The 20,379-nt window shown below is 46.8% G+C and overlaps 1 protein-coding gene across 1 annotated transcript in view; it reads right to left on the bottom strand.

Annotated features, from left to right (window-relative positions):
• LAMB1 (laminin subunit beta 1) overlaps nucleotides 1-19,823 on the bottom strand; it is a 42,639-nt gene extending 22,816 nt beyond the window's left edge. Inside the window, exons 1-18 of the mRNA XM_062490792.1 lie at nucleotides 19,787-19,823; nucleotides 19,468-19,637; nucleotides 17,008-17,143; nucleotides 14,949-15,022; nucleotides 12,909-13,097; nucleotides 12,737-12,800; nucleotides 11,023-11,225; nucleotides 9,615-9,735; nucleotides 9,263-9,451; nucleotides 8,809-8,988; nucleotides 8,272-8,384; nucleotides 7,379-7,458; nucleotides 4,773-4,908; nucleotides 2,486-2,644; nucleotides 1,628-1,755; nucleotides 1,045-1,168; nucleotides 307-511; nucleotides 10-153 (exon numbers count right to left, since the gene is read on the bottom strand). Coding sequence (XP_062346776.1) covers nucleotides 10-153; nucleotides 307-511; nucleotides 1,045-1,168; nucleotides 1,628-1,755; nucleotides 2,486-2,644; nucleotides 4,773-4,908; nucleotides 7,379-7,458; nucleotides 8,272-8,384; nucleotides 8,809-8,988; nucleotides 9,263-9,451; nucleotides 9,615-9,735; nucleotides 11,023-11,225; nucleotides 12,737-12,800; nucleotides 12,909-13,097; nucleotides 14,949-15,022; nucleotides 17,008-17,143; nucleotides 19,468-19,637; nucleotides 19,787-19,823 — 2,452 coding nt within the window. The remainder of the gene's footprint in view (nucleotides 1-9; nucleotides 154-306; nucleotides 512-1,044; nucleotides 1,169-1,627; nucleotides 1,756-2,485; nucleotides 2,645-4,772; nucleotides 4,909-7,378; nucleotides 7,459-8,271; nucleotides 8,385-8,808; nucleotides 8,989-9,262; nucleotides 9,452-9,614; nucleotides 9,736-11,022; nucleotides 11,226-12,736; nucleotides 12,801-12,908; nucleotides 13,098-14,948; nucleotides 15,023-17,007; nucleotides 17,144-19,467; nucleotides 19,638-19,786) is intronic.
• Between the last annotated feature and the right edge of the window lie 556 nt (nucleotides 19,824-20,379).

The following is a 20,379-nucleotide window of genomic DNA, read 5'->3' as shown; positions in this document are numbered from 1 at the left end:
TTAACATACGTCGGCATCCGCTCGGCCCAAACCCAAAGGTGCCAGGGGCGCATCTGTCGCACTGTCTTCCAACAACGTTGGGACGGCACTGGCACTGTCCTCCATTGGGGTCACACACCGAACTCAGGGAGCCCTGCGGGTCACACTGGCATGCTGAGCAGAGGAAAACAATGGAGAGAGTGAGCACCGTGGACACGAATCCCCTGCCTCATCCCACACACAAGACTTGTCCATGCACACTGCTCTGCCTGCAAGCGCCGTCCAGCTCCCAGGCGCAGTTTGCCCTACAAGTAGATGGTGACGTACATAACGCAGTCTCGTGCAGCAGTGCAGAAATGCTGAATATTATGTTCTTGCAGACATCTGTCATGGGAGTTTTCACAACACTCCTGCTGTTTTCCAAACACCGGTATCTCTGGAAAGTTTCCCAAGCACTGTTCGTGACCACGTCTTCGCCCGAGCCTCCCACTGTGAATATGTCCAGCGATTTGCAGTACGGCATGAGAACAAGCTACAAAACAATTTTACAATGACAAAGTGTCATTACTTATAAGTAGCCTCCACCAAAATTGTGACTATTCAGTATTATCCCAGTTTCTAACTTTTTTGGCTAAAAAGCAAACAGCCAGACAGAATTTGGAAGGTAAATGACAGTATTTCTCTAGTGTTGGTGCAATATTTCTGGTATCTGACAAATTCTTACCAAATCTACCATATTCTATCCATTCTAAAGAAGAAGATTGACACTGACATTGATTTTCATGACCTACATGACACACATTAGCCTCCCCAAAGAAACTATAGGTCTATGGACTAGCTGCAGTCCTGCAAAATACCTCAAAAGCCTCTTAGCAGTAGAACAACTCACATACTTTGAGGAACTTTAAAAGAAACCTATGCTGCATTACATTGTTCAGTTGAAATCTGACTTCAGCTGTAAGGAACAACACTGCAAAATACTACTTTGAATTTACACAGACACATGCCAGGGGAGATCCAAATTTCCAGGCTTTTAAGAGCATCCCTGAAATGAATTCTGCTCACAGAGTCAATGAGTGTGTACGGGTTCTCTGTCTCTGTATCCACTGAGGAGTACTGGGGCAGCTCCAGACGGATGGTGTAGTTCAGCCCCTTCTCAAAGCACACGGGCCGTGGGAGAACAACGTATCTGCATGAGGAACAGGAAACAGTCCATACTTCAAACATACGGCACCATAAAAGCGTTCAGGTGCCCCTATAAAGTAATCAAGATAACAGAAAGCAGCCAAGACCTGACAGAACAAAAGCCGTGATGTGAGAGAGACGGTTTGGAGGCTTGTGGAAGTCAGAACTGGAAAAGGTTATCATCAAGGCAAAGAGTCAAACCAATGTTCACTTACAGGCTGTGCAAACACCTCCCCCTCCCTCTACTCAGTGAACAAACGGAAAGAAAATGAGAATAAACTTAAAAGCTTTGAGTCTACAGACACACTACTAAATATGGTTTTTATAACCCATTGGAAATTAATTTTCACCTATTTTTCATAGACATTACAGCAAACTGAAAATGTGACATTATTGTACTTCAGTTTTTTAATGTTTTGATTTATTTTTTTTCCTCTCCTTTTGTCCATCCAGTTATACCAACCTGGATCCAGGTGACAATGAGACCACTTGATTATCATCATCAGGAACTGTGTTGCCACACCGGCTACCTGTGGGAATCTTGCCTGGGCGCGAGACACTGATCACAGCTTTCTCCCACTGATCAGGCAACTAGGGAAAAAAAATTCTTGTCAGTATCAAATAATACTCATAAACTCCTGGAAGCATCCAGAGCTCAGGCCAGGAAAAGTGTGAGCAAACAGGGTGGTCACTGTGCTTCAGGGAGGATGGGGCTACAGTTGCAGCATCAATGGGGCATCCACCAGCTGCAGGTGTGGGCTGAGAGTAAGGAGCACATGGCCAGCACCCCCATCTGCATCATGGCATCACCAAGGGGTTTGGTGACCTCCTGTCCTCTCACCTCTGCTCCTGTACCTGAGTATTCACTGCAGTTAGTTGCTGCCAAACTGCAGGCAAGGAGATGGAGGGATTTTTCTCTTTCCCTTCACTCTGAGAATTATCAAAGCCAACTGCTTGCAAACTCTTGGCTGCAGGCATTCAACATCCAAGATGGGCAATCTGCTTCCTGAGGCACACGATATCCATCTGGCTAATAACAAATTTATAGTCTAACCTGTCTTGGTGGGGCTTGTCACTTTTTAATTTGCTCATTGAACAGGTGCTGAAACAATGCAATGGTGAAACAAACTCTAAAGCAAATAGTACTAGAAATAGTCAACACCATTTTGGATTTTCACATATCTCAGACATTTAACTAAGCACCTGTCCTTGTCTCTGAGCCCTGATGACTCCTTAAAGTGCTAGGCTCATGTCAGTTGTGCACCAGGCAGGACAGCCAGCACCTGCTGGGAGGCAGCAGTGCCCATACTCACAGACCCACCTGCGGCTCATAGCGGATCAGAACATCATACTCCATGGAGTAGGGGATGTTGTCAATGTGGAATTCCAGGTACGCCCCCTCCGGGACTCTCACAAATCCTATGCCTGTCCATGACGGTGTGCGGTCTGGAGTGTACTGGCGCTCTATTATGTCCACTCCCTACAAAACAGGGAGCAGATTATTTCAATACTGATCTGTTTAATTTGCAAGTCCCACAGGAGTGCATGAAGTGTGGGGTTCTGCTGATGGGTGACTTCTGGATTGCAGTATCCACTGTTTGCACCCCAGACAACACAAATTCTATTTTAAATCCATATATGTGCACACCATTGCCCTTTCACTTGACAACATAAGAGAGATAAAGCAAAACAAGACTGCACAACTCTTCATTTATTTCTCTGCTATGGTGCAGAATTAAATTTAAAAACTTGCTGTGAATAACTAATTCACCAGCTATGACATCCCATTCACCATACAGATCTCCACATTGTACTTGTAGCAGTAGGGTTTAGTGCAATGGCACATCACTGTTCCATTAACCCCCAAGCCTGAGTGCTAATTTCTTCCTGACTACACTAGGGTGTTTCAAACCAGACTGCTGCTCAAAATAACATTGGAAAAGCAGATCATGGCTTTAATGAGTAGCATGTCACTAAAGAACAGAGATCCTAATTATTGATAGGTTTTAACTAGCCAAATCAACACGTGGTCACCCTTTTCAGTCTGAGGTATCAGGGTTTTTTATCTGATTTTCATATAAAGCAAAAAAGAGGAAAATGGTAACAAAAAATAGAAACAGGTGCTCAAATTTCCTGTTTCAAATCTGTCTGTATCCACAAATAGTTCTCTCTATAGAACAACATCCTGTTGCATTTCTAAGGAAGCTGCTTCATTAGAAAGGGATAAAATGCAAGGAAATGTCTACATATATACGTATCACTTCAGGATGTCTCCTCGTGTACTCTCACACTCTGAATAGAGCCTGGCTGCAAGTTACTAGCCTTTGGCTTCACACAAAGATCAGAGGTCCCCAGAAAGAATGGCAGGCAGGACATGAGCACGGGCATGCAGATGTAGGAGCACAGGGGCTTGGCACTGCCTGTCAATCCCTGCAACTCTGCATTTTGTCGTGTGTTGGGCCCCTACACGGGAATTCAGAGTTTTATTCTATCATCAGATTCGTGAGAAAGCTTTTCAGTATTGGTATTTTAAAAAATTGTTTGTTCTGAAGGTTTTAAAAAACAAACCAGCAGCACTTCCCCTTGCTCTGTTTGGCAGGGTGGATTTCTGTGCTGGGCTCCTCCATCCCTCAGCCTTGGAAGGGCCTCAGGTACAGCCTCTCCAGCTGGGTGGACACAAATGCACCAAAAACCCTGTGCCAGCTTATGTGCCCTCTGCTGTGGCACAACTTCTGCTCTGTGCTGTCTTCCCTTTCTGCAGTTATATGAGAGTAAAAATCCTCTGCCTTGGCTGAAACTGCAAAGTGGCTGCATTTTGCTCAAAATAAATAAATAAAGGCACTGAGTGCGCTGACTGTAGGCAGACAAGGATATGCTGCTTTAGAGATTATAATATAATATAGATATTAATATAACATAATACAATATAATACAATACAATATACTATTATTTCCATCTCCCTAACTCCTTGCTGGAGGCAAAAGTGATTGATATAATCACCTAGCTGCTGTTAATGAAATGAAAGCAAGGCTGTGTGATGAGCAGCAGAAAGAGCCAGAGACCCTGCTGTACCATGCCAGCAGACAAAGCAAGCTGGAGGCAACCTCACTTACAAAAAGTTTTTTGCACAACCAATATGGTTTTAGTCACTAAAAGAAGATATGTTACTGAGGTACAGAAACAATAAAAAACTGTGGCACTGTGCTTAAATGTGTGCTTTGTTCACTCCCAGTGCAGTGGGACCAAAGAGAAGAGGCAGTGTCTGTGTCCCACCTCTCTTGAGATAAGAGAAGTGGAGGTGGTGGGTACACATGCAGTAGGGTACAGAGAGGGATGGTGACAGAAAACTAACTGTGTACAGTCATTATCAAAAAAATAGGTTTAAAAAGAAAAATTGCAATTCCTTCCCCCTAAATTACTCCATTATTTATTGATACTAGGATTAAAAAGCTACAGGTCAATGGTTTTTTGATACATTTCAGTTTTGTGTTTTCCACATTTTAATTGCAAAACACACAGGGTATAAAAGGCACTTCCAAGACCCAACTGGTGAAAAAACTTTTCCACACCTCTCCAGATACTCCAGACCACTGAAATGGCTACTCACAGGACCCAAGTCAGCTTCCTCTGCCTCGTAGATGTAATGATCAAGTGAAATGAAGTAATAGCCAGGCTCCACCTGGTTGCACTGACGTCCAAACATGTGGGGTCGGCATTCACACTGGCCAGATTCACTTGAGCAGCTAAAATGGAAGAGCAATGAATTTACAACAGATCTTAGATATGCTGAGACAGTGTTGGAGCTATCTTCTGCTTTGACATTTTAAATTACACAGGAGAAGAACCACTTCTGAACACAGCAGACAGGAGATGCTCTTGGGCTCTGCAGCTGGGCCACCTGCACTACTAACATGGCAGCACAGTCACAGGTAAAGACCTGGCTCAACCCAGCTATCACTCTGCAAAACAACATCCAGGCTCAGGCTGGAAGCTAGCATGGACCAGGACCATTTCTAGTAGGCAGTTTGCAAGTAGTTTCCTCTGTCTGGATGGCAAGAGGATTTCGTGCTACGGATGCAGTGGTTCCCTGGGACACAGAAGCTCTGAGAGCTTTACTTGCTACCAGACATAGCCAACAGACACATCTGCCCTGAAGCCAAGGGCAGCCTTTGGCTCCAAGCTTGCAAGCCACACAGACAGCAAATCTGTTTGTATGGTCTCAGGCAGAGCAAGAACAGACATGACCCTACAAGCCCCAGGATGCTGAGCTGCCCTCACTTGCTGCAAAGCATCCAGACAGGTCACCATCAGCAGCTGCATAGGGGGGAAACCATCCCTGGCTGCTTTAGAGGAGGACAAACACAGCCAGTGACATGGGGCAGAAGGTCTGTCCAGAGTGACACTTTCATAATGAGCCTTTTTCTTTGCTCAGTACAGCTCTATCCCCAAACTGCCTTCAGCTCTTTTATTGTCCCCAGAATGCCTGCCCTGCATCCTTGAGGATGAACCCTTGAGCGTGTTGCAATTTTGCACACACCCAATCACACTTTTCAAAGGAAGGTTTTCTTCTGGTCCATCAAAATACGACTATTTCTTTAACTCTGAGTGGGATTTAGAAACATTTTCTAAAGGTAAATGCCTCTGGTTTCCATGAACAGTCTCCATGCTCCTCAAAACTCCAGACAAAGAGTAATTTTTAACTTAGGCTGTTTTTGTAGTTGCAGAGATTCACTTAAGTGTTCACTCTGAGATTCCAGAAGTACCTTAGCTGTCCCAGAAAAGGAGCTGGGAAGTTTCTCCTCCAGGGAGACAATAACTCCACCACCTGGAGTTACACCACAGGGATGAATTTTGGGTGAGGCACAGCATCCCACACCTTGAGCGAGAGCCAGAAAGCAGCAATTCAGCAGCTGAGGAGAGAAGCCCCAAGGAGGGCAAAACTCCCCTTCCCAATGATATGAGAGAGCAAAGTCAGGAGCCAGAGCTGGGCTTTTCAGCTTTCCTGTGGTTGGAGGAAAGCACAGCTGCTGCCTGCCCCTGCCAGGATGCTGCATGTCCCCTCCCCACAGGGTTTTGCAATCGCTGGGCTCAGTGCATGGGAAACAGGCTGGGCCATGGCTGGGCTGTTACCCCAAAGCCCTGGAAGCAGCTGTGCTGGGGCAGCTGTTGTGAGCTGTGTGGTGTAACCCATCTGTGCACAGGGAGCAAGCATGGGGGAGTAAATAATCCCTAACATCCACACTGCTGTTTGCCAAGGGCTAATAATTCACTCGGGGGAGCAGACAGGGGAGACAGCCCGTGGGACATTCCCACGGCAATCCCTGGTGCAGATGGGGTGTCCGTAGGCTGTGACGACCTATGAGAGTCACCAAGATGAGTCCCACACTCCCCCAGTGTGGTCCCATGGGCTTCAGTGGGAAACAGTTCCTTGACCCCCTTGGGAAACTTCTGTGGTCTAGACAAAAGCATGACATTTCAAAGGGTTTGTGGAAGGAAGAGGAGGGGGGGTGGAAAGCAAAACGTGCTGCTGTTGACAAACCAGGGGTTTGACACACACCTAGCACACAGAGAACTGCTCTGGTCAGAGGAGCAGTCTGGCTAGCCAGCACCCCACTGACAGGGCATTTAAGCCAACACTTTCCATGCTGATTCTGATGGATGCATATTCAAAACGTACAATTTTCTCTAAAAAGTGTCCCTCTCCCCGGAAGGCACTTGCAGGTCCACATCCCACCCCACGCAGCACCACTGGGGCAACAGAGCAGTACTGTGCAGCTAGCATGCTTCCCCTAGCACCACTGGGCAGACAGATAGGCCAAAAGGTGATTTGGGAGCAAAGCAAACCAGCCTGTCCATGTCACTGCCCCATTTCTGCTTTCATCCTGTAAGAGCAAAACTTTGACATGGACCATACCCTGGGTTACAGCCAAGGCAGAGCTTAATCCACATCTGGTTCCTACCCTGGCTGACAAAGGCAGAGCTACACTAAATGCAGTTTTACATATTCACTTGCACCAGTGGCACAAACAGAGGTTACTCAGCACAGAAAAGACATGGATGGCCCTGTCACCCTTGCTGCAATCAAGATCTTCTGAAGCAGAAAGATGGGTATCAAACACCCTCCCCCAGGGCACACTGAGCCCTAGATGCTGTGGCTGCAAAAACATGGAAGTGGGTGAATGATTACAGGAAAGTAGCTGGGCTGAGACTCACTTGTTGTTCAGTGCTCCTCCCTGGTCACAGTCACACGGCCGGCATCCATCCATGTCATTGCTCAGGCCCCAGTGCTCAGGCTGCAGGAGGAAACACCACCAGCACTGTAACCTGCTGCAGACTTGGTTCCATCTAACCCAAAGGCATACTTTTAAACACTCAGCACCAGCTATTCCAGACTGCCCCACGACCCATGAATCCTGCTCCCCTGGCTGTGGGTCTATACCCACAAGCACCAACACCACTTCCCTTCCCTCTCTCCTCCCACCTTGTTGACTTTTTCAAGGGCAAGAAAGCCACACATGGGGCAGTGGGTATTTGTGTAGCCCACTGCCCTTCTAGTCTGCAACTTGCTTACTGGATAGACAGACAGACTCATCGCAGTTCACTGCTAGATAAGAGTTTCTCAGTGTTTGTACAAACACATCCAGTTATCTGACAGTGTGTTTTTATAACACTCCAGCACACATAAACACTACATGGAAATGCATGCGTATGAAATAATCCCTGTCTAAAATAATGGCCTGTTTAGAAAGCAATTTTTTGGTAGCACTGTTTCCCTGACCATTTAATCTTTCACCCCAGCAAGGAGTTCAGCAGATTTGGCCCAGAACCCTTATTTTCAGAACTACCACAGGTATCCTAATGTCTCACTTCTTATGGTCCCAGGAATTGGACTGGATGGTCCTGTCTGCCTTGACATACAACCCAGCTTCCCAAAACACAGCACACTTCATGGCTCCTGACATCCCAAGGTGCCCTCTACAGCCTGAATGCCAGGCATGGGCTAGCAGGCAGTCAGAGACAGTGGCCAGCACCTTGCTCCATGCTTCCCACACTCCAGCCTCCCTCACACCAGTGTCTCCTAATTTATTTTACAGTAAACTACTTGCCAGACATTGATTGCACTGCTTTCCTGTCACCAGACGCTTACAATAGCAGTTTCCTGTCTCCGAATCACACGGATTCCCCCCGGGGTGGGTACCCAGAGGATTACATGCACAAGCTAGATTGGAAAATACAAATAGGCAGGTCAAAAGCAGGACTGGAGTAGTATTTTGGACAGTGTTCAACTTAAATATATACATTAAAGTTTCCCCTGAACTCGCCATTACAGAAATTAATTTCATTCTTTTCCCACCACCCATCCCAGTAAAACTTCCCTGGCCTAGAGACTTATAATTGAAAAGAAATAAAGAGGATTATGCTATTTCCACTGAATACACTAGAAGGATCAAATGGCAAACTGCATTTTAAGGGCTGGTGGACTCCAAGCTACATCAAATCTACAGTAATGTTTTTCCTTTAGCCAAAACACAAAAAAAAAAAAAAGAAAAAAAAAACCCATCCCACTGACCAACATCTCCTGGCACGAACAGCTCCTCAAAGAGCTTTTGATCACACATAAAGGAACATATGTTTTTACTCACACTGACAGCCTGCTGGGTCATCAGCACTCAGGCCATAGAAACCTTCTTTGCAGAGGTCACAGCGCTCCCCCTCGACAAATAATTTACAACGGCACTGTCCAGCAATGAGGCCAGTGGAGAAATCAGTGTAGCGGTCGCAGATCCCACCATTCTGGGAGCCAGCTGGGTCACAGTTGCAAGCTAAGAAAGAAGCATGGCATGTGTTTTATTAACTGCTAAAAAATTAAAGGCCAAGTCTCACACTGAATTACTGAAACTCGGCTGCTGTGTGGAAAGACTGTCACTACTGCAAGTATTACACAGGATGTGGGTCGGGCACACAAGCACCAGGTACGTTCCCAGGTTCTCAAAGAGAAAACAACACCCAGCCAGACTCACTCAAGACCTCCAAGACAACCACCCTTGCTCAGGGATCCCGAGGCCATCCCCACCCTGCGGAGCGGGGTGCACTTACGCTCACAGACGTCGGGGTCCCGCAGGTCTCTCTCGGGGTGCTGGAAGTAGAAGGGCTTGCACTGCTCGCAGTTGCGTCCCACGGTGTTGTGCTGGCAGTCGTCACACACTCCCCCGCTGCTGTTGCCCGTCGTCAGGTACACAGCCATGTCAAAGTGGCACTGGCTGGAGTGGCCATTGCAGTCGCACTCTGTGACAAGGACAGAAAACAGAGTAAGAGTCCTGGGGGAAGTGCAACTCTGCAGAAAAGGCACACCGGTGTCAACCAAAGAACAGGAAGGGTTTTGCACAGGAGCCCAAGTAACAGCACGTAATGCTCAAGGCACCCAGTTCTGCATTTTACTCCAACTCACTTTTGCACGCGTTACTATTGCGACCTTCAGCGGGGCGCCAGGGTAAGTCGTGGTAGAAATCCAAACACTGCTCACAGTTTAATCCTTTGGTGTTATGTCTGCACATGCAGTGACCGTGAACCTGTAATTGAAATTAAAAAGTAAGAAAAAAAAGAATAAAAAAAAGAGTTGGTTGTAAATGAAAAGGGAAAAAAATGCAAACCATTCTACAATGGATGCAAAATAAAGCTAGCACATAATGGGCATATACTGCTGGAGACTTTAATCCATGTAACTACATTTAGAAAAGGCATAAAGGGCCATAGGAACGCCCTTCATCTGCCCAAGTGTCCTCATACAGATTTGTCTGTCTTTCCTTTCTGGAACTAGTGCCTGAATAAATGCTTTCAGAAATAAACAAGGAAAGCACAGTTCCACCCCAATAATCACAGAAGCCTCTTGGAACTGAAAGTTAGCTGTTTATTAGCTGTTAATTAGCTATTAACATGCATCTATTTATATCAGCAGGTCACTAGCCCAGTGCCCACTTTCCAGCCCTGCCTTGGTTCTCAAAGCAAAGTAAAGAGCCAGTTTGGATGGGTTTATCCATCAGCCCCAAGCTTTGCCTTTGCTTTGTGTACTGAACGAGCACCAGGCAGACCAAGACTGGTTGTGTGACAGCTGCTGCCACAGACCACTGGCACTACCAGCACCGCAGCCATGATGTCAAAGGCAAAGCTTGGGTGGAGACACCAACCCAAACACAGGGCAATGGAGCATACCCAGCTTGGCATCCTGCAGCCCGGGACAACCCACACAGCCATCCCACATGCTTACACATCTCCAACCACTTAATAACTCACCCATTAACAGGGTGCTATTACAGCTTGTCATGCAAAAATCGTGGGGAAAAATAGACCCCAGAAGTGATGTGGCACTTGTGCAGCAGCATACCATGGAGGCAGTCAGGGTTTTCCTTCAGGGCCTGTGTTTATTAGGGCTACAACCTCCACTTCTCAGCTGGTAACAACTAATACAAACACAGGTTATGTTTGATTCACAGGTGTTTCAGCCTTTGATGCCTCTATTGCACTTCAGTTTTAAGGTAACCAAGTCAACTCATACACTGGTCTCTGACCTAATAAGGTTACACTCCCTTTCTTCATTCCTACCATTCAGTTTCATCAGCTCTTTAACATAATTAGAAAAGGAATGTTAAACCAATTACCATCTAATCTGAGATCCGTGTTCAATTAATACCGATAGTGACAGATACATTTGCCAAGGAGGAACAATTATAACAGTTTTGTTGTTTGAAAATCAAGCGTTCAGAGGTGAGGGACAGAGTATCATCTTTACATTTGTGTTCAAATCGCTTAAGAGAGGTACAGAGGAGAGAAGCTTTATGCAGAAAAGTGTGAATATTTACCATTCCTTCCACTTCCTCATCCAAGCCCTCCACGGGTGCACACTCGCTGGCGTGTCCGTAGCAGAAGCAGTTCCCACGAACCACCATGTCATAGATGGCATAGTAGTACTTCTCTCGGATCTCCATCCTGGAGTCCAACAGGTTATCTCCCAGAGTGTGCAGCTTGACAAATTTGACTCTCAGATTTGTGATCTTTAATAGGTCTGCAGAGGACATGCACAAAAAAACCCCACAAAAGCCTAACCAGCCAGCTCATTTTGGAATTATTTAGCCAATATTATATTGAATGGAAGGAAGCCAGGAGTGACTTCCTAAGCACGCTTCCTATGGGCAGATTAGATCAGATTTAATTTCAGCACCTACACATCATTTCATACTCCCCAAATTAAAAAAATAAAAACAACATTATTTTACTGTGGGTTGATAACTGTATAAATAAGTTTAAGCATAATTTAAAACAATGGTCTATTTTGTTATAGACATGCGCAGGCATATACACAAACATTACAGACAAGGAGAAAAGCACCACCTAAAAGACACTGGTTCTTTGGGGTTTTAAAATACAAGATGGGTAAGGACTTGATACCAAGAAACTGCTCCCAAGTGGACCAGGAGCCATTAGTTATGAAACTTTCAGAAAAAGTCTTAGCTGGAAACAAAGACAAATAATTCTTCTTTTATATATATATATGCCCAACTTTCCTAGCAAATATAATTAGTTACATTCTGTGGAAAGAAGTAGCACCCCATCACTGACCAAACACAAAGAAATTCTTCAGGGATAATCCATGGGAATACAAAATTGCAGTGATTAATACCACCCACATGTTTGCTTTGATATTGTGAATCCTCTGTAATTTCTTATAGCCTTGAACTGGGCTTGACAAAGTACTTCAAGCCCATGAAAGCAGTTTCCCCTTTAAAATGTTGAGTAAAGAAAAAATAAACCCCAACATTAAACTCATAGCAACCAGCAGACACTCCTCTACTTCACATATTTCCTTTTGCTCCAGGTAGCTTTACACTGAGGGACACGAACCCAACCTGAGAATGCATATTAAATCAGAGGTCAGCTTAAGGTTGAGCCCTGCAGTTCCCTCAGGCCAAACGCCCCAGGAGGTTTCTCTTAAAGCCACACTGAGCAACAGATCTCTGTACCTCTGCATTCATGGATTACCATGACCATGCACAAACACTACAGCAAGCTGTGGTTTATGACCACACCTGTGTGGTCCAGCCATGCAGTGCTGCCATGGCCAACTGCTCCAAAGTCATGACTTTGTTCTGAAAAATAAAACATGACCCCATTGATTTTAGCTAGAAATGCACAATGAAATAAGTACCTTTGTAGCTCTGTTTGTTTGCTTTCTGAATACTGTACAATTACAGGATCACATTCCAAAGTTTCTCTTAGCAACTGCGTGTATTTTGGGGAAAGGGGGTCATTAATGAAAATAAATCCCTGATCAATTAAGAAAAGAACCAACTTCAATGACATGTACAAGAACAATCCCTTGAGCTCACAACACTGATCTTTATTTCCCAGCACATCACTGTCTGAGCCAGGAAAAGGAGCCATACACAAAGGTGTTCATATAACTTCAAAACAGCTACTGGGGCTAATACATGACTTTGTTAATGGATTACTGGTTTTTGTAAGCAAGTAAGTACTGAAATGCTCTCAAATCAGCCTGAAAGGTAACTGCATACATACTCTGAATCCTTGGACTGTATGGATCTTCAATTCGAAAAGCAGGATCTAGAACACGATATATTACCTGGAGGAAAAATCAAACAACGAAAGACTGAGCTTCAAAAGTAAGAGAACTTGAATTTGTAAGGAAAAAGTCTACACAATAAACTTATCAGAAAAAAATGTCTCTGACCTCTCCCTCTGTTGAAGGTTCAATGTCAGAGTATCGGGAATCACAAATTATATCATCCACTTTCTTCATGGGTCCAGTTGAAATCCCAGGAAATGAGCTCTCACAGTCATATGCAAAATATCTGTAAACTTGCCAAGTGTCTCCAAAGTCAGATGATCTTTCAATCAACATTGCAGCAGGACGGAATGTCTAATAGTAACAAAAACAAAAGATTTAATTTGGTTAATTATTACTTGCATTTACATCGAGTCTTACTAGTGTGAGCAATCCACATGTCTGGATTTTAATCTCTCTCCCTGCACAGACTATTTCCAATATGTGGAAATATTGGAAATGCTTTTCTGATGATTTTCCACTTTCTTTTCAGAGGGAGATACATGAAATAACACACATCAAACCATAGACTACCCGTCTTCAAAAGATGACACTCAGTGGCCAACTGCTTAAACACACCTAAAATAAACAAGAAAACTTGGAAATTTTTTTAATTCCAAACCCTTTCTGAAAATTGGGGATTAAAGTAAGGCTTGACAGAGACATAAGGATTTTTTTTCCCACAGCTTGTGGAAAGCAGCAGAGCCTTCTTCCTTGCTGTACCTCTTTGCCTGATCTTGTACAAAGACCTATTGGGCCTCCTCTCCTACCATAGGGAGCAGGAGGCCACTGCCAGTGCTTGCCATTCAGCTCTGAATGTTGCTGCTGAGCAGGGACCTCTGATGCTCAGAGAAACCCAGTGTTTCCTCTCTTTGTCTGACCACACGACCTTGTGCAGCATCTCTGACATCCAGTGCCAGCTGTCCCCTGTGCCTTAAGAAAACCTTCTTAATGGAGATTGAGAGATTCAGCTTCATCCACTCATGCTGCATTTGACTGCCCCAGTCCCCAGTGACCCTCCTGCAGCTGGTATTGCCCATACTCTGGCAGGCTGCATTTGCTTCACACAAACCAGTGTCCTTCTCACCTACACATATCCAGCTCTAGAACAACGAACTAATGACATTTTGAAAAGATGTTTAATCCCTCTGACCTAAAACAAGTAATTTTTTCATTTTTGTGCTGCCTTTCAAAAACCAGATATTTGTTTAACCCTGGCTTGTACCTACCAAGAAATGCCAACAATGTCTTCTTCAGTTTTATGTATTCAGAGAAGGACCTCCCAGAGCCAAGCACAAAAGCATTTCAGTCACAGCTGGAAAGAAATTTTCTCTCTGCTTCCTGGCTGAAAATATCACCCAACTTAGAAACTAGTATCTCACCCACCAAAAAAATTTAGCAACCCAGAAGTAAGGCAGCTCAACTGTCTACCACACAAAGTCCACAAGGCATCATTAAAACTATCTTTCCCCTGCAGTCTTCCTCCTGACAGCAGACCAAGCCCCAGCACTGGGGTACAATGGCTGTGGCACCCACATCACGTCAGGGCTTTTTGGGGGTCCCTCACTGCTGACTTCAGTAGAAATACCACCTTCCACCTCAACCACCACTTTAAGGCACAGGGAGAAACCCTAGCTGATGCCACAGGAAAGAGGAACCAGCTGTCCTAGAAAGCTGATGTGTAAAAATGAAGAGATTAATGTGTCCACATGGGAAGAGCATTTAGGGTGTACAGGACATGAGCTACCATTCCAAGACATCTGTTTGTAAAAAAACAAAGACACTTTGTGTACAGATGTTCCTTCTTCCTGAAGACCTTTCCATTTGCCAAATGAAAACTGATACCATGGCCAACTTTTTTCAGGAAGAAAACCCTTGCTACTATATGATTTAGCTAACAATCTTCTAGAATACAATCACCAGAGACAAACTAACACAAAACCCAGCTTCAGCATGACTCCTTCTTCAGTCTCACTGGAGTTCAAACACAAGTCGGAACTCAGCCTTTCTGCATGACTTCAGCACTGGTTAATGGTTGGCAGCTCCAAAAAATTCAGGCCAAACAGTTCAAATCTCAAATCCCAAATATCAAATAGATGGGAAGGACTATGAGACCTCTCATTTCCTCATGTTTTAGAGTTCGGGGTAAGGCTGTGACTTCCTTACCTTGAAGGTCATAATGAGATGAGTGAAATGAAACTCAGCCTCCAGGTCCAGCTGGATAGTCACATTTTCCAAACCTGCAGGGGCAGAGAAAAAAAGGTGTTTAGCAAACAAGGACACCTGCCAGTCTCTACACCTAAGTTTTGCCAAAGCTCTTCACTCTGTTGGCATGAGACTGTTTTCTTTACCACTTGGTTCTGTTGTGAAAAAGGAATATGATGATTTAGCCCGAGGTACAGGGGGAGACACCAAGAACCTTCTAAAGAATATCACACTTGGGATTCCTAAGCATGATCAGCACAAACACACCACACCCAGAGCATGAGCCTGCAGTGCTATTTGAGACAGAATCGTGGCTGGCATTGCTGGATTTGGGGCAAGGATGGGACCACCACAAGCCAGTACCAAAGCTCCCAGTACAGCTGGGGATGCTGAGCCCAGACCTGTGTGGTGGCCACAGGCTGTTCTCCCACACCCCCAGCCTCTCCGGCAGCAGCAGCAGCACAAGATTCTGCACCCCTAACACCCCCAGTCTCACTGATGTCTGGTGGGGGCCATTTCCCACCATTTTTCACTCACACTGGACTCTCCCATCCACAAGAACAGCTCCTTTATGACCTGATTTTGAGACACTCCTAAAGCTGCTATCACAGCACTGCTTTGCAATCCCAAGGGTTAAGAAAATGGCGAGAGGAAAAAGGTTTTTCAAACTGCTGTATGACTACCTGTGGTCAAGGACTCTACACAGAAAGGAAGAAAAACAGCTGGAAATACTATTTTGCCTTGTGAAAAGAACTCTCGAAACAGCTGGATACTAATTATACTGTAGTCAGAAATAAAAATTAAAATCAAGATTTACAGAGAGGAGAAAGGGTAAGAAATGAAAATAATAAAACAATAAGGCACTTAAATTTTTGACCAGCTGTAACCTTCTGTGAAGCATGCAGCAATGGTCCCTTATGCTGTATGCCTGAATAGACAAAAACATGAATTGGACAGAAAGAATCATTTGTTTTTTATTGTTGAAGGACATTTTCATGACCTTATGAGCTAAGAAACTTTTCTGTGTGAATGCTGCCAAGCCTATTGCAAAAAACATGAATTATCTGGAATGCTGGAAGAGAGCTGCTGGAGGCAAGCAGCTTGCTAGGCTGACCTAAATGGTTAAAAAAGATTTAGTGAAAACCTTTCTTTAACAGGCAGCAAAACTGTTATAAATATTACCTTTTTCTTTTTTCATATACAATAAGGCTGCTACTGCCAATGCATTTGTAGAAATCCCATCTTGCCCAGCTGGCTTTAAGGCTTCAGGGTAGGACTGCTGTTTGAGAAGCCCTTGCTGCCTTGTTTTGTGTATGAAGGCATGCCAAAAGCATAACAAGAAGAGTAAAACAGGCGGAGGAAGGATTAAAAGAAGAAAACAAAAACCCCACCAAACTAATATGCAATTTTTGTTTTTAACGAGCTGGCTTGTTTCTGCTGTTCATTTTACTGTTTGGCAAACGGCACAAAAATTCAGGGAGCTCAGGAGGGACAAGGCAGCTTGTAGGGTAAGAGATATCCTTGGCTTTACTGTCCTGGGGTAGGAAAAGGAAATCGGAGGTCTGCGGGCAGGGCAACAGGCTCCAGCTCTGCTCCCAAAGCCGCCGGTTCCAGGCTGCAGCCCCGAGGAGCGGGGGAGCCCTGGTGCGCTGCCTTGGCAGCGCTGCCCTGCGAGATTCGCTCCTGCAAGGCTGCTCAGATCCTGCTGCCCAAAGAAGAGGAGGATCTGAGGCCAGCGTGGAAAACTCTTCTCTTCAGGAAAGGATTCTTGCGGAATGCTTGGACGGCTGTTTCCAACACTCCTGGAGGACTCGGGGAGGAGGGGGGTTTGTTACAGATGAAGGACAGCTCCAGGGCACACAAAAGCAGCCAGTTTTACTCATCTGCTCCTCGCACAGCATGATCCTTCACAGAGCAGTAATCACCAGGCCAGAGATAACAGCAAACCCACAGGTACCCTTAAACAAAAGGAGGGAAAGCAGCTCCCAGCCCCGGAAATTGCTCCGGACAAACCGCATACCATTTTCCGACTGCCACCAGAGCTTCAGGCGATTTGGAGCGAATGTGGTGACGACATTTTCAATGCGATGACTGTCGGGATTGAGAGTATCGTGGAAGGGATCCTCCGAGTCACATATGAAGCATTTTTTGTCCTCCTGAAACAACACGATAATCAGCATTACTGATTTTATCCATGGGGCAATAGTTGCTTCCTGCAGATAAGGGTATTTTCCATCCATATCACATTCCACTCATTTTGCCTGCAGGAGTCAAAGATATTTTTTTTGTTGAAACGCTAAGTGTTTTTGCCTTTATGAATTAATGCAAATTGCCAAATGGAAAATATGCCAGGAATTCCATAAACTTCATTTTTAGGGGAAGTGTGTTTCCAATGAAAATTGCAGTTTCAGGAAATCTCTTCCAGTGCACGTATTCTCCAGTGAATTCAAAACCAATCACAGCATCTACAGAAAATATTGCTGAGTTGCTTCTGTAAAAATGCACACATGCAAAAAACGGCATCTTAACATGTGTGAAATAACTCTGGCTTTTGGAAAATGCCTCGGAGGTGCAAGTTGCCTGCATTAGGGTTACCTCCCGTGAGCTCAGTGCACATCAAGGGGCCCTTAGTGGTTTAGCCCTTTTCTCTGAATTCAGCTTGTCAAACTCCTACCCAAACCTTGCATCTTCAGCTAATATTGCAACCCCAAACTGTGTACATAAAGTCCATTTGCACACACTACAAGGTCTGCCCAAGCAAAACCAGCTCAGAACAAGTCTGGCATATGCTGCTTGGGAAAACTGGAAGCTTCTTCATCAGGGGAAGAAAACCCCATCGCGGCCATTACTACAGACAGTGCTATTTTTGCATTGTCCTTCTACCTAAAACCACCGCTTTCTGATTGTAAGGTGGGATGCAAACTGAACCAGGAGGGAGGGTTCCTGCCCAGACCAGCAGGTGTGGGCAGATGAGGGAGAGTAGCTCAGGGGATGGCGGTGAAGGAGCCCCAGCACACCATCAATTCATCCCTGTCGAAATCTACACAGGCATCATTCCTGCAGCACGTTTATGGAGACAAATGTAATTCAGCCAAGAATGTGAGAGCTGGCAGGTCTGCACCACACAGGCTTTCCATTTCAGTTTCCATTTCCATTTCCAGTTCTGGCTTCAGTGGCTCCTCCTGAGCTCAGGGCTTCACCTCCCATGAGCCCTCAAACACTCCTCCAGCAGAAAGAATGGCGAGAGCAGGGGTCCCAGGGAAGACCTTCCCTTCTGGCTGCTCCAGGCTTCTCTTCCCCACCACTTCATGTCACAACTTGACCCTCCTCTGACCAAAGCTGAATCCTAGAAGACCTAATTCTTCCAAGCACTCAGAGCAGCCATGCCCCATGTTACTGAGAGGATACGGGCACCTTCCACGATGTTTTCAATACCACACACTATGGTTCTGAACAACCAGGGACATCCGAAATGCTGAACCGGGACTGGGAGATCACGAATATGGGCACATGGGAACTTCTGAAGTGATGCTTTTTACAATAGCACTTCAATATTTTTTGAGACAAGAAAATGTAACAAAGCACCCTTGTTATTTTGTTCTACCAGAGATACTTATGTTGTTAAAGTCAATCCCAACACACACTGAAAATGTTCAGTGAAGCTAAATTACACGTCAAAGCGTTACCTCTATTAGACAACTTATACGGTAAAACTTCAGGTGGGGAAAGGATGAGGGGAGACTTGGTAATTTCAGGGCACAAATGGGTCAAGTGCTACAGCCCCTCCTGCTTCCCGTGGTTTTCCTTCCAAGTGCCAGAATCCGGCCCTATTGTCTCCACAGTAATTCGTCCGGTAAGAGATTATCCCGTTGCTTTCAGTTCAACAGAGTTACACGTATAACTGATAGGTTATTCTTCTCCACCATCCTTTCTGTCTCAGAGATTTTAAGTTTGGTGAGCTGCTTTTGGCTTTAAAAAGCAACAGCTCACCAGATGTGCTGAGACAACCTTATTTGCATCCTTTCTCTCCGAGACAGTACACATGAAATTACATTAGGTGGCTGTGGACAAAACATTGCCGGGTCCTACAGCCCATTCTGCTTTAGAGGAAGCTGTCTAGACGGCTCTGAGCGAGCCTGGAAATAAAGCATTAATTGAACTTACGGCGGCACATTCTTCCTTATTGGCCTCGATCAGAAAAGGGGAGGTTCGGGAGCCGAAAGCCGAGGGGGATACCCTGGACCCGGGGTGCGGGGTCCCGCACGGGGCTGGGCGCTGCCCGTGGGCATGCACCCCGCACAGTCCCGCACGGTCCCCGCACAGTCCCGCACCCCGCACAGTCCCGCACAGTCCCGCACCCCGCACAGTCCCCGCACAGTCCCGCACCCCGCACAGTCCCTGCAAAGTCCCCGCACAGTCCCGCACAGTCTCCGCGCAGCCCCGGTGCACCCCGCGATGCCCGCCCGCTCCCGGCGCTCACCTGGAGGTGGCTGACGATGCAGTAGGGCTCGGGCTGGCGGAGGCCGCAGGTGGAGGAGGCGGAGAGGCGAGCGGCGCGGCCGATGAGCAGGTCGCCGGTGGCGGGGTAGCAGCTGCCCTCGGCGCAGCCATAGCTGTACTCGGGCTCCTGTGCTGCCGCGGGCCACAGCGCTGCGCGGCCGCGGAGGGAGAGAGGGGGACAGAGGGTGAGCGAGGGGAGCAGGAGCGCGGCCGGGCTGGGCGCCCCGAGCCGCCCGGGCGGGCGCTGCAGAGCCGCGTCCAGCCCCCCCCGACGGCGGCCGGAGCGGAGCGGGAGTTACCGAGGCAGCAGCAGAGGTACAGCGGGAGACGGCCCATGGCGAGCGGCGGGACGGGACTGGACAGGATGGGATGAGATGGTATGGCACGGCACGGGACGGCACGGCACGGCACGGGACGCGGCTGCCCCTCCTCGCGCCGCCGAAAGCCGCTGCTCCCGCTGCTCCACGCAGGCGCTGCCGTTCCCGACCGTGGCCCCGCGCCGCCGGGTGCCCCCCGGCCTTCCTCCTCCTCCGCCCCTCCGCATCCGCGGGGCTGGGCTGAGCCCCTCCCGCCCGGCCCCTCGCCCCGGGGGCGGGGGAGCACAGCCGTCGAGGAAGGGCAGCTCAGTCGGGGTGGTAGGCAAGGGGAGAGCGGGCTGAAGAGTTCTTGTCCCGATATAGCCAGGGAGCCCCAAGAGAGGCAGCGGGTACTTCAGCCTGCCGCAGGTTGTGCTCTTCCCGCTGTTCCCCAGTGTTGGGAGCGGGCTCTGGGCAGGGTGTGACAATCGGAAGGGGGTGGCGGACAGGTGAGGGGAGTCACCGATTGGATACCCCCCCTCCCTGCCCCTGTCGGTGGAGAAACAATGAAGGAATGCGGTTATTGACCTAATCCT

This window comes from Cinclus cinclus, chromosome 4 (assembly GCF_963662255.1).
Source record: "Cinclus cinclus chromosome 4, bCinCin1.1, whole genome shotgun sequence".
In the NCBI taxonomy this organism is placed as follows: domain Eukaryota; kingdom Metazoa; phylum Chordata; class Aves; order Passeriformes; family Cinclidae; genus Cinclus; species Cinclus cinclus.
The sequence above is the reverse complement of the archived record's forward strand: the minus strand, read 5'-3'. Positions and strand labels throughout refer to the sequence as shown.